Source organism: Ursus maritimus, unplaced genomic scaffold (assembly GCF_017311325.1).
Source record: "Ursus maritimus isolate PB19 unplaced genomic scaffold, ASM1731132v1 scaffold_27, whole genome shotgun sequence".
In the NCBI taxonomy this organism is placed as follows: Eukaryota; Metazoa; Chordata; class Mammalia; order Carnivora; family Ursidae; genus Ursus; species Ursus maritimus.
In genome coordinates, this window is record NW_024425230.1 from 38,476,515 (window position 1) to 38,490,614 (window position 14,100).

Below are 14,100 nucleotides of genomic sequence, written 5' to 3' on the forward strand. Positions count from 1 at the left end.
TCCTAACTGAAAAGATATGGAGACATGTTCAACCTCTTCAGTAAAATTTTTTAAAATATTATTTATTTATTTATATTATTAGAGGGAGAGGGAGAAGCAGGCTCCTGCTGAGCCAGGAGCCCGACATGGGGCTTGATCCCAGGACCCAGAGATCATGACCCGAGCCGAAGGCAGATGCCCAACCATCTGAGCTACCCAGGCGCCCCTTCAATAAAAAGTTTCTAAGTATAGAGATAAAAATATTTGAAATGTCAAAATTCAATAGATTTTAGTCACTATACTGTTACAGATTGATATGTTTTGATAAAGTAATATGGCAAATACATTTTAAGTGTCAAAAATGATCATATTAAAGACAAATACCATATGATTTCACTTATATGTGGAATCTAAAAAACAAAACAAACAAACAAAAGCAGAAACAGACCCATAAATACAGAGAAAAACTGGTGGTTGCCAGAGGGGAGGGGGTGGGGAGATGGGCAAAAAGGGATGAAGGGGAGTGGGAGGTGCTGGCTTCCAGTTATGGAATGGGATAAAAGGGATAGCATAGGTAATAGAGTCAATGGCATAGTTTTTAATTCTTTTTTTTTTTTTTTAAGATTCTATTTATTTGACACAGAGAGAGAGAGAGCACAAGTGGGGTGAGGGGCAGATGAAGAAGCAGATTCCCCTCTGAGCAGGGAGCCCAATACAGGACTTGATCCCGGAACTCTGGGATCATGACCTAAGCAGAAGGCACACACCAAACCAACTAAGCTACCCAGGCGCCTCTAGTCAATGGTATTTTAATAGCATCATATGGTGACAGACGGTAGTAACTACACTTGCGGTGAGCACCCCAATAACATACGCCATCAATCACTATGTTGTACACCTGAAACTAATATTATATTGTAATATTGTAATTGTATTTGTAACTGACATTGTATGTCAATTTTACTTCAATTTTAAAAATCATATTCTTAAAAAACAAAAATAAATATAAAAGTCTTTTTTTTTTTTTTAAGGGGGGCGGAAAGGCAGAGGGAGAGTGAGAGAGAGAATCTTAAGCAGGCTCCATGTCCAGTGCAGAGCCTGTTGCAGGGCTTGATCTCACAAACATGAGATCATGACCTGAGCCAAAATCAAGAATTAAGAATTAGACACCTAACAGACTGAGCCACTCAGGTGCCCCTAAAGAATCATATTCTTTGTGGTGCCTGGCTGGCTCAGTCAGTGAAACATGCAACTCCTGATCTCAGGGTTGTGATTTCAAGCCTCACATAGGGTGTAGAGACTACTTAAAAAAACTGGGATGCCTGGGTGGCTCAGTTAGCTAAGTATCTGCCTTCGGCTCAGGTCATGAGCCCGGGGTCTGGGGATAGAGCCTCACATCAGGCTCCTGGCGGGCTCAGCAGGGAGCCCGCTTATCCCTCTCCCTCTGCCTCTCCCTTTGCTTGTGTGCTCTCTCTGTCTCTCTCTGTCTCTCTCTCTCTCAATCAATGGATAAAATCTTAAAAAAAAAACTAATTATAAAATACAAATTAAAAAAAGGAACACATTAAATTCTATACACACTATGATCACTACTTTACAATACCAATCAATCTATCTTTATTAAAAAAAAAAAAATACAACAAAACACCAGAGGGGCACCTGGGTGGCTCAGTCAGTTAAGTGATCAACTCTTGACTTTAGCTCAGGTCATAATTTTAGGGTCCTGGGATATTTCCCTACATAGGGCTCCTTGCTTAGTGGGGGATCTGCTTGAGGATTGTCTCTCCCTCTCCCTCTCGCTGTCCCCCCCACTTGTGTGTGTGAGCTCTCTCTAAAATAAATAAATAAATAAATCTTTTAAAAAAACAACAACTATGAACTAAAGTAGAAACAAAAATTTGCACAAGTGAGAAATAATGAATACACTGTTTTTCCTTTTAAAAATATCCTTAACTGGGGCGCCTGGCTGGCTCAGTGAGTTGGGTGTCTGCCTTCAGCTCAGATCATGATCTCAGGGTCCTGGGATCGAGCCCCACATAGGGCTCCCTGCTCAGCAGGAGCCTGTTTCTTCCTTTCCTTCCTACTCATGCTCTCTTCTATCTCTGTTTCTGTCTCAAATAAATAAATAAAATCTTAAAAAAATATGTATCCTTAACTATTTTTTTTTAAGATTTTATTTTCGGGGCACCTGGCTGGCTCAGTTAGTGGACCATGTTACTCTTGATCTCAGGGTTGTCAGTTTGAGCCTCACATTGGGTGTAGGGATTTTAAAAATAAAATCTTGGGCGCCTGGGTAGCTCAGTCGGTTGAACATCTGCCTTCCACTAGGGTCATGATCTCAGGGTCGTGGGATTGAGCTCCGCATGGGGCTCCCTGCTCTGCGGGGAGCTAGCTTCTCCTTCTTCCTCTGACCCCCCCATCCACGCCTGCTCTTTTTCTCTCAAATAAATAAAATCTATAAAATAAATAAGTAAATAAATAAAAATCTTTAAAAATTTTAAAAATAAAATCTTTTTTTTTTAAGTTTTTATTTAAGTAATCTCTACACCCAACATGAGGCTCAAACTCACAACCTGAGATCAAGAGTCGCACGCTCCACCAAATGAGCCAGCCAGGTGACCTGTCCTTAACTATTTTTATCATGTGTTTTTCAACTATAAAAGACTTTGAAAACAGTTGCCAAAAAAAAAAAAAAAAAAAAAGTAGACTTCTGTATAACTTTCAGTCAGCTTCCCTTAATGGTAATACCTTATCTTATATAACCATAGTATAATTATCCAAAGAAATTAACATTAGTACAATACCATTAACTAAATTATAGTCTTTATTTGGATTCCAACATTTTTGCCATTAACATTATTTTCCTGTTCTGGGATCCAATTCAGAATCCCACATTGCAGTTACTTGTCATGTCTTCTTAGTGTCCTCTTATCTGTGATAATTCCTCAGTCTTTCCCGGTTTTTCATGATCTTGCAAATCTCCTACTCTTAAACTTTTCATCCAACAATTTGAGCATCCATTAGTGGATCCTGCCCGTGGCAATTACTACTACTGTGATATTCTAAATGGTGATTTTCTATAACCCTCATTCCTTCATGGTAATAATTGGAATTCTGTTATAATAAAGAGCTGTCCCTTCTCTCCCATTTATTAACTTATTCATTTAATTCAGGACATTAATTTTATTCTTTGGGTTATAATCCAATGTTATTAGTAGTAGTTATTTGCTCAATGTTAGGTGGTTTTAATAACTTTAAAAAAATAAATGACTGTAGAATAAATGAGTGAATAAACTGCATCTTGCATACCAGGATACAAGAAAAAAAACAATCACAGATACAACGAATTCTATCCACCACCACGAGGATCCAATCAGAAGATTGTTGCCTACCTGACATTAGCTTTTTCAGCAGTTTCTGGCTCTTGTTTGAGTCACGCTGTAAAATATCCTGTTCTTCACGAGTACATACCTATGAAGTAATAAGAGCAAGACACATGATCCAAGTTACATTAATTCTGTTTGCTTGATATCCTAAAATGTAAACTCAGATTACACATTAAATATGGCAATAAAATGAGACTGTTGGTGTTTTTTTTTAATCCAAACACACACACCAAAAATAGACATATACAAATGAGTTTGCTCTAGTCTCTTTCCACTTCTCCCTTCTTTTATGAACCATAGAAAAAACATCTCACTGGAGGTGTCCCTAAATGATTTGGTACTTAAAAAAAAAAAAGAAAAAAAATCTAACCTACTTTCAAAGGACAAAGATTTGCCGTCATTGAAAGACTTCCAGTTCTGATCATGAAATCCAAGTCTTACAAAAGAATTTATAAGCAAATGTCTTATTAGAAAGAACCAGAAAAAGCAAATTACAGTGCCACCAGTGAAAACTAATCTAACTTTCATACTTTTATACTATATACATTTCATTTCTTTGTCTTCGAGTATTACCTACGTATAAAATAATGAGTATATTAAGCAAAGAAAAAATTGTTTATTATAAAATCACTGCAACTATAAGAAGGGAGGCAAAAAAGGAGTTACTTAAAAACAACTTCATACTGAATTTATAAAGCTGCAAGACTTCAAGGTCAATTTGCTTTATATTACTCTGCATCCTGAACTGAAGGATGCAAGGCATCTAGTGGAAAACACTGAAAGTGCCTAGAAGTTGCCTCAGTGGCACACAAAGTTCCTGCCAGCAGCTACAGGGCATTTCTCTAGAGAAAGCCCCATATGAGATGATATTTACTGCCGTTTTATGAATTTTTGTTTTTGTTTTATGAATATTTTTGATGAAAGACACTACATTTTTCTGGTCATCCACTACCAGCTTATTTTTTGAGTGTACTGAATAATTAAAGGACCCATCAGAGAAGAAAAAAACAAAGCAATATAAAATGGATGTCTTCACCAACATCAAATGCCATTGCTTCTGCCACCCCGCTCAACTGGTAGAGTAAGTTTTCTAGACAACTCACTAGGGTGTTTGTAAGACAGTTATTACTGCCACACTCTTGAGGTCATTCTCTCAGATAACGAAGGTGAAAAGGAGGCACCCTGGAAATAGAAGCTATAATAACCTGAGGATTATGTTATAGTACAAGACTTGGGAGTCCTCAACAGTGTATATACTACTCAACACTTTTCTCACTAATAGGCCTCAGTACTAAGACATAACCTCGGGTTTTTGACTAATCAAATTCCTGCTACTAGAGTTTACTGGACATTGGAGGGAACAGATTTCCTAAGAAAAAGAGAAATTGCTAGGGATGTGAATGTCCCTATGTAGTCAACGAAAGGACAGTAAAATAAAATAAAAAAGAAACAATTTACCAAAGTACCACAGAAAAAGCAGGGGCCAGAGCCTTCCTGTTCACAGACAATCCGCCCACAGATCAGACAGTTATTGATCAGCTTGTGCTTCTGGCCCAGGCAATCACAAGGATGGCGACCAGGGATCAGGACTGCAAGCCTGTCCTGTCCCTCTTTTGTGTATAAACTGACAAACTTTGTCTTCTTCTTTAAGGAGTTGCTGTTCTCTTGTGCCTATTTGTACAGAGATATCAGAAATAACATCAAATAATAATGATAATGCAAACAATCAAGAAGAGAAAAACCTCAGTTCTGTTCAATGACAACTTATACACTACCTAGGGACCATGACAGAAGGGAAGGAATGGGAGAAATATTATTATTCATGAATTTTTCACTCAATATTTAATGAGTGTTTTCCCAAATTATGTATTTTAGAGAACCATTTTATTAGTTGCATGGTATTCTATCAAATGAGGGAACCATAATTAATGTAATCTTTCTCTTACTGTTACACAGGTGAGTTCAAATTTTCAAGTTTGCATGCATTTCTTCTTTTATTTTTTTAAGATTTATTTATTTATTTATTTATTTTAGAGAAGCAGAGAGCACCGTTGGAAGGGGCAGGGGGAGAGGATGAGAGAGAGTCCCAACCTGACTCCCCGCTAACCGTGGAGCCTGATGTGGGGCTCAATTTCATGACCCTGGGATCACAACCTGAGCCAAAACCAAGAGTTGGTCACTTAACCAACTGAGTCACCCAGGCACCCCTTTGCATGCATTTCTGATTACTTTCTTAAATTAGATTTTTGAGTCCTATTAGTAAGTCAAAAGGATATGGACATTTCTATGGTTCTTGCTGTATGCTGCCAAACTGTCCCCCAGAAAGCTTAAACCAATTTACATTGCCACCAGTAGTGTACAGGGGGTTCCTGTACAAATAAGACTTCACCATCACTGAGTATTCTATTTTAAAAATCTTTAACAATTTAAAATTATAGGCAATATCTCAGGGATTTAATGTGTATTTATTTGATTACCAGTAGAGTAAGCAACGATCCTGTTTTGCATAGGACTTAGGAAAATCCCAGAATACTGGACCTAGAGTGCTAAAACTGAGAAAGTCCCTGACAATTAGGGTGACGAACTGGTAAAGGTAAATATCTTTTAATGGTTATTGGTTATTTGTGTTTTTCCTTTTGCTGTGATGCTTCTTTGCTTATTTTATTCAGCTTGATAAAAGGCTTAAGTCTCTATTCTTTTCCCTTTAACATTATTTTGCAAATACTTTTCCACATTTTTTTTTTTTGCATCGTCATCACACTCAGAGTTTTTTGGTCGCCTCTCTTCCATCTTAGCATAATTAACTATTTCCTTCTACTGGGAAATTTAGTTTCTCAAAATTTCCTTGATTGTAAATATTTCTGCTTACTTCACAGGGCTATTTTGAGAACCTTGAAAAAATATGAAAAAACTCTAAAAACTAAATGATGATGATAGTGGTGGTGGCAGTGGTAGATGGCCCAAAGTAGGAACACTCTTAACAACAGATAGAATTGTGCATTCTTTTAGTAAAAATCCACACACACATCCACAAAATGTTGAAGTTGAAGCCCTGGTGACCTTCATTAAATATTTTCCATTTAGGGGTACCTGGGTGGCTCAGTCAGTTAAGCATCTGCCTTCAGCTCAGGTCATGATCTCTAGGTCCTGGGATCAAGCCCCACATTGGGCTCCTTGCTCAATGGGAAGTCTGCTTGTCCCTCTCCCTCTGCCCCTCTCTGCTGCTTGTGCTCTCTATCAAATAAATAAATAAAATCTTAAAAAATAAATAAATATTTTCCATTTATATATATATATCTCTTTCTCATTCTCATTTCTAACCAAGATGTCCTTATAATAACTATTTAATCAGGCTGCCAAAAAAATCTACCATATAGAAAGTGATATATCATCATCATTACTTTCTCTCCGTAAAATTCATACATTTGTTGAAAAATTGCCACTCTAGACCAATTTGTACACTTTGCTCTCTGAAATGTATCAGTCGCCTCTCCTTTTGCATAGAACTAGAAAAAGACTCATTCTATAAGCACTCACCTTGGCCAAATCAAAAGGTGTTTTGACCTCCCTGGTTGTGTCAGGTTCAGCAAATGCAGGAACTTCCTGTCTATTTCTTCCTTTCCGCCTACTCCTCTTTAGCTGGTCTCCTGATCTCTGCCCATCCAACATTTCTTTAAAGAAAATAACATTATATACATTTATATATGTACATAGATTGATAATAGCAGGATTCATTGGTGAACTAATATCTAATAAAGAGAAGATAATGCTTAATATTTAGAGAGAAGATACGAAGTCAGACAGCTTTTTACATTAGCTTTTCCTCTCAAACCAGAATTATATTTAAGCCATAATTTTCAAGATAGTAGATGATAAAGACTACTGGCTAGGACTATAGTGGTAAATTAAAATCTAATATTTTTAAACTGTATAATAATAATTACTTAGATTATTTAGTTTGGTGTTTACCTTTTGTATTTTTTAACTAAATAGTTCCTTCTAAATGCTATTCATACTAAAACTGGTCAACATTTACTTTCATCCAGGTATACATATAACAAAAGTGTTTTTTTTAAATCCATGGATAAATTTTTCAAACTATGCTGAAACCACATTTGTATCTGCAAATAAGCATTTTTGTGGTATTTTCAAAGTTCAAAAAGTCTGAACTAAAACAATAGTCATTACAGTTTGAGTAGAACTGAATTAAAAATATGTATACATTTGATTCTGCTTAAGTTAGCTGTGAGGAAATAGCAGTGACAGAAAATATCAGGTCCTACAAACCAGCCCATTTACCAATATTTCAACCCTCAATTATATTAACTTACCATCTTTTTTGAAGGATTGTTGCAGAGCATCAGAGCTCAACTCCTGATCATTCTTTTGCCATTTCATTATAAGCTCCTCAATGAATTGACCTTTTTTGTCCTCATTTCCCTGAAGAAGGTCAGTAACATATTCTCGTATCTCTTCAGCACTCTCAATTGACAAAACATACCTCAAGAAGCAAAAATATAAGTTGTTGAAAGAAGACCTGCTTACACTATGTCTTTCAATAATCGCAACAGAAATCAAGGTAGTACAAACCAGTCATTAATCCATTAAAGTGGATCGTACCCAATTCTATGCTAGATGCTAAGGATATAAGTTTGATTAGGACAAAAATCCTGACCTCAAGTAGTTCATAATCTAACCTTCATACAATCTTGTTAGAAGATTAGAATTAATGTTTTGAAAATAGGCTTGTGGAGCTGTCCTTAACATAGGAATCCTTTCTCTAACTACATATCTGCAGTCATTACATTTTCCTAGGAATACAAATAAATCAATCTTTATACTACAAAACCTAAAATTTCTTTTTTGTTAAAAATATCAGTATATATGACAATCCAACCAGTTATTGATTTAATATTCTCAAAAATTATAAATCAGGGCAGCTGGCTGGCTCAGTCGGTAGAGAATGAGACTCTTGATCTTGGGGTTGAGTTCGAGCTCCATGTTGGGTGTAGAGATTACTTCAAAGAAAAATAAAATCTTTAAAAAAAAATTACAAATAAAGATTAGCATCACATTAGAATAAGAAGATCTATTTTAAAGAAATATTATAAAGGGTTCCTAGAAGTTAAATGGGCTAACAGTTGGTCAGTATAACTTTTCTAAAAATTGACAGGCCTATATATTTGAAGTGCCTTAAAAATAATCCAGTAATTCCATTTATAGACACTACAGGAAATTTTATTCAAAAAGTTAACTGCATCACTATTTGAATTAATGAAAAACTAGAAGCTATTTAAAACATCCATTGATGGGAAAGACGAATGAATTCAAGTTTTCAGACTTTACAAAATGTGATATACCACCACTAAAAGTGAAATTTATGAATAATTATTATTGACCTGAAAAAAATGCTTTCATATAATGGTAAGTGAAATAACAGGATAGAATGTAGAGTATAGAAGAGCAATAACAATTGCTAAAAGAAGGGCGGCTGGGTGGCTCAGTCATTGGGCGTCTGCCTTCGGCTCAGGTCATGATCCCAAGGTCCTGGGATCGGGCTCCCTGCTCACTGGGAAGCCTGCTTCTCCCTCTCCCACCCCTCCTGCTTGTCTTCCCTCTCTCGGTGTGTGTTTCTCTCTGTCAAATGAATAAAATCTTTAAAAAAACCCACAAAACAACTGCTAAAAGAAATGTGTATATCCATACACCTCCGTGTAGAAAAAAGGCCAGAAGGTTATATACTAAAATCATTACCACAGAGTGATATGATTAAAGAGAGTTATTTTATTTTTTCCTCTAAGATGAATATGTTTTGAAAATATATTATAATACACATAGGAAAAACACTAAGAGAGAAACAATGATTACCTCTGCATTGTGGTATTATGGTAATTTTGGTTTCCTCCTCTATCTTTCTCTGATTTTTTTAGGTTTCTACAGTGATTATGTTACACCAAGGAAAGAAAGAATTGAAAAAGCAACTTGTAAATTAACTTATCTGACCATGAAAGCATTATAAGATCTGAATAAACTGTAATTCAGACACACTGATATTGGATACAAGAAAAATTATTATAATGCTATATTCCTTTAAATTAAAAAAAATTATGTGATTGTACCATCACTAGTAGCATATGTACTAGGTTTTTTTTCCCAACGTGGTGGTACATTTGCAGAGTTATGATCCATAGGTGAATAAACCTGTGCCTTTGGGCCTCATTAAGAGCATCTTTTAATCCATCATAGATTATAAAGACACAACCGTTTTTCAGGACTTTTACAGTTTAATCAACTTGATCCCCAAATTTAGCAGCCCCCATCAAAAAATTACTACCAAGTTCTCACAGAAGGAACTGCAAGGAACCTCAGGGGATCATTTAACTGTGGAGTATTCAAACCAAGAGGGAAGTACTTAAAGAGTTCCAGAATCATTTGAATAAATGTTATTTTAACTATTTAACAAAGTATAATAAGGAACAGCATACATCCAAATGTGTTATATGCAAAATCTTACCAAAATAGGGTCTTCCAAAACATGAGCTAAGGCAGATTGTAGAACAAAGTTTAATTTGCTAATTCTGTGTACAAATCTTAATGTTCCATAAATGTATCACTAATTAGGAAGATAGTAGTTCTGTGCTGTTTGTAAAAATTCAGGCCACTCATGCCAAATTTTTCAAGTTAGCACACTACCATAGTACTAATTTTCAATTAAATACCAGGCAAAGCATAGCAAATTTACACAAAAATGCTTTGATCATGGCATCATAGACTGTTGAGCAATAACTAGTAAAAATCTAGTAAGTCAAATGAGTTCAAATAGCATTCTATTATAGGTAGCTTCAGTGCTTTTTTCAGTTTTGAACAATTCTTGTAGAACTTATATTTATGAGTAAAAAAAAAATGCAAGCAGGTATTTAGCCATACTTAGCGCTGCAACTATGGAACTTAAATTTCTGATCACTGTTCTTTAAAGGGTGTGGGTAAGTTTAATTGAGAAACATCTAAGGCTTCAAAATGAGCTGTTAAACCACAATCTACGAAAATTAGAATTTTCCTCATGTTGGGTAAGCAGACAAGATACAAATGGATATTGAGACTGAGAAGACTGCATCTAACCATACCGCATTGTTGATCCATCAAAAATAGCCTCAACTGGGCACCTGGGTGGCTCAGTCGTTAAGCATCTTTCTTGGGCCCAGGTCATGATCCCAGGGCCGTGGGATCAAGCCCCACATCTGGCTCCCTGCTCCACGGGAAGCCTGCTTCTCCCTCTCCCACTCCCCCTGCTTGTGTTGCCTTTCTCGCTGTGTCTCTCCCTCCCAAATAAATAAAATCTTTAAAAAAAAATAGCTTCAATCTTCGTGCTGTTGTTGTCATCGTTGTTGTTGTTTTAACTGAGTGACTTTTTTTGTTTGGTATATGTGCAAAGTCTCATTATCTCATTTGCCAGCATTCCACTGCTTTAAAAAAATGTTTGAAAACTACTTAATCTGATCTTGCCTTCAAACAAGGATAAAGATAAGCCATACGACTTGGCAAGGTTTTTTTTTTTAATAGTTTTTTCCAATGTTTAAAACAAAAACCTTTAAAACAGGCTTTCTTAAGTCTCTCCTTGCCAACAAGTCTGTTCTCTCCAAACTCAGAAACGCACTTCCTACAAAAACCCTAGAAAGGGCAATTTAGGTTTCATTATCTATGAACAAGGAATCAAATCAAGGAACACTTTCAGGTTTTGACCTAGTCCAAGTTTTTCCCCACCTGGGACACTGCACTTCCACCTACCCACCCTTTAGTTCTCAGGTTAAAGTCATCCCTTGAAGTAAACCTTCCAAGTTTCTCAAATCTTAGTGGAAGTTTTTACTCCGTGCTCCCACAACATTTTCACATTTCCCCCATTCACCAATCAGAGAGAACCCAGTGGTCTCAGTCGTCTTTGTTGCCCCAGCACCAGTTATGTAGTGCAACAAACGGGATAAACAAATCAATTGAAAGCGAATACTAAATTATGTCACCATCTCCACTTCATAAGAACTATAAAGTATTAAAGATAAGCTCTACTAACTATTCATTTTATAGACACGGAAACTAAGGTATAGAGAGGGAAATTAAAATGCCCGAGGTTCCAAAACTGGTAAATGACAACAGAAACTAGAACATGGGACTCCTCAGTCAGAAGTTATTTACACCTCACCACCGCAGCCTCAATTTAAAGTCCCGGTCCTATGTGACACAACCCAGATCGGGCAAACTAAAATGCTCAGAGCAAGGGATTTCTGGAAAAACAATTTGGCTTGCCCCTTCTCTCCGGAATTTATAAGGAAACTGGCTCCCGGGACAGTTTTAGAGGTCCAATTATCAGAGATCTGGCGTTTTCCTAAGAAAAAAGTCCCCACCGGACGATCGTGTAGCCTGACACACTATTCCAGAAGCTAAATGTAAAGCCGGAGGTCAAAATTCGGCGCCTAGACACCGACAGCAGCCCTTTTACCGTATTTTTTCACTCTCATCAACTTTTTAGTCCTCCCCGCTTCCCCTTTTGCTCAGTCAGCGCACATCCCAGAGCTCCTTCCCGCCTGGGTCCCGAACCGGTCTCACTGCATGATCTCCTCGCTGACATCCAGGCCGAAAGTTTTCCGCAACTGTTGGGTGCACCAGCCCACCAGCTGCTCCCGGGACGCCGCCCCAGCCACCGCCATTTTTCCCAACCGGAACCAGCTGGGCTCCAACAGCCCCACGTCCTGCGCCGGACCAGTCCCCTTCGCAACACCGACCTCGCTCGCGCGGGTTCCGCCAGCCTGCACGGCCCCTTTCGCGGTGGCACCGCCCCCAGCACAGGTCCCTCCCACCTCCTCTTTCCCGCTTCCTGGCATTGTTTACGCCAGTACCAGAGCTCCACTGCGCGTGATTTTTCTGCATCGTTAGATGTAGGGCTTGAGAATCGGGAATTCTATGGAGAAGACAGTACCAATACCAGTAACAACTACAGTCGAGGAAAAGATAAAACTCTGAATTTGAGAGGCCAGTTTTTAAATTATTCTGGTTTTATGTAAGACATTTAAAATAGCACTTGCAAGCTAGAGTAACCACTGTGAGGATTTGCTTTGGTGGTAGTGGTTTTATTAATACTCCGTGTGGTCCAATGCTAGATTCTTGCTATTAAAACCTCTTTCTATTAAATATTTTTAACCCAAGTCTTTTCCAGGAGAGCCAAGACAACCCAGGAAGCTGGCGGGGTGCGGGGTGGGGGGGGGGGAAGAACTCTAATAAAACAGGTGCTGGGATTTGGCTTTCAAGAACTTCCAAACAAATTCTCTGTCGTGATTTTTTTTTTTTACTTATGTAATACTTTTTTTCTGCCAACAATTGTCCTTTTTAAAGTTTTTAATTTAAATTCCAGTTAACATACAGTGTAATATTAGTTTCAGGTATATAATACAGTGATTCAACTCTTCCATGTAACATTTGGTGCTCATCGCAAGTGTATTTAATCCCCATCACCTATTTAACCCATCCCCCATCCTGCAGTAATTTTTTATTTTTTATTTTCTTAAAGATTTATTTATGTATGTTTAGAGAGAAAGAGCACAAGGGGAAAAGGCAGAGGGAGAGAGAGAATCTCAAGCACTCACCACTGAGCCAGGAGCTGGATGCTAATGCCCGGCTCAACCTCGAGACCCTGAGATCATGACCTGAGCCCAAAAGAAGAGTCAGACTCTTACCGGCTTAATGGACTGAGCCATCCATCCAGGCGCCCCTTGCAGTGATATTCATTACTTTTATTTTTATTTTTAGATTTTATTTATTTATTTTAGAGAGAGTGTGAGAGAAAGCATGAGCAGAGGGAGCGGCAGAGGGAGAAGCAGGCTCCCCGCTGAGCAGGGAGCCCCAAGTGGGGCTGGGATCCTGACACCAGTCCAAGGCAGCTGCTTAACCAACTGAGCCACCCAAGTGCTCCCTTAGCAGTGATTTTTAAAAAGTGGAAGGTATTTCAACCCAAGAAGACCAGACTTGTATGTGTTTCACTACTCCCTACTCCACTGGGACAACGGACTGGGGAAAATTAGCCGAATTATCCTGGAGAGCTTAATATCCTCTGATATATCTCATCAATAAATTTTTTTGAAGATTTTATTTTTTAAGTTCTCTCTACACCCGCTGTGGGGCTCAGAATCACAACCCTGATACCAAGAGTTGTGTTCCACCGACTAAGCCCACCGGAGCCCCCATCAATAAATTTAATTGGCTGACTTTGTGTTAAATTTATAGGTTCTTCAGTCCCGTTAGGCTATGTAGACTAAGCAATTACATTGATTGGATCCTGCTTCACCTTTTTATGCTAATGTTTTCATTGACATAAATAATCAAAATCATGTAAGTGGATTGATTTACATTGGGTGTAGATTGTCTTTGTTATTAATTTGGAAAATATATGATTTTCTAGCTTTAAAAAAACAAATACAATGTGAATGTTAATAGTGGGTACAAATTTTGTTTCTTTATAAAAATCTGCTACATTTCATATTAATATAACATACCCAAATTGTTTACCTGTTTTTTTGTCTGTTCAGTTCCCACAATTTAAATGTGAACTCCTTGAAGACAAGAGACTATGGCAAGATTGTTTTTACAACAGGACTCAGTACATCATATAAATTATGATGCATTATTAGGTCCTCCAGAATAAAGCTATTCTTTAAAAAAATATTCTTTTTATATAAAGCATATGTTAATG

At 37.4% G+C, this 14,100-nt stretch overlaps 1 protein-coding gene across 5 annotated transcripts in view; it reads right to left on the bottom strand.

The window, feature by feature from the left end:
• Positions 1-12,124, bottom strand: part of TRIP4 (thyroid hormone receptor interactor 4) — a 55,275-nt gene extending 43,151 nt beyond the window's left edge. The window contains exons 1-5 of one of the 5 annotated variants that reach the window (XM_008708606.2): positions 11,964-12,124; positions 7,697-7,866; positions 6,903-7,036; positions 4,824-5,036; positions 3,372-3,450 (exon numbers count right to left, since the gene is read on the bottom strand). In XM_008708606.2, the coding sequence (XP_008706828.1) occupies positions 3,372-3,450; positions 4,824-5,036; positions 6,903-7,036; positions 7,697-7,866; positions 11,964-12,064 (697 nt within the window). In that variant the 5' untranslated portion in view covers positions 12,065-12,124. Of the gene's footprint in view, positions 1-3,371; positions 3,451-4,823; positions 5,037-6,902; positions 7,037-7,696; positions 7,867-11,856 lie in introns of all 5 variants that reach the window. The other 4 variants (XM_008708603.2, XM_008708601.2, XM_008708604.2 and 1 more) reach the window with 4 other exon arrangements.
• Positions 12,125-14,100: the final 1,976 nt, after the last annotated feature.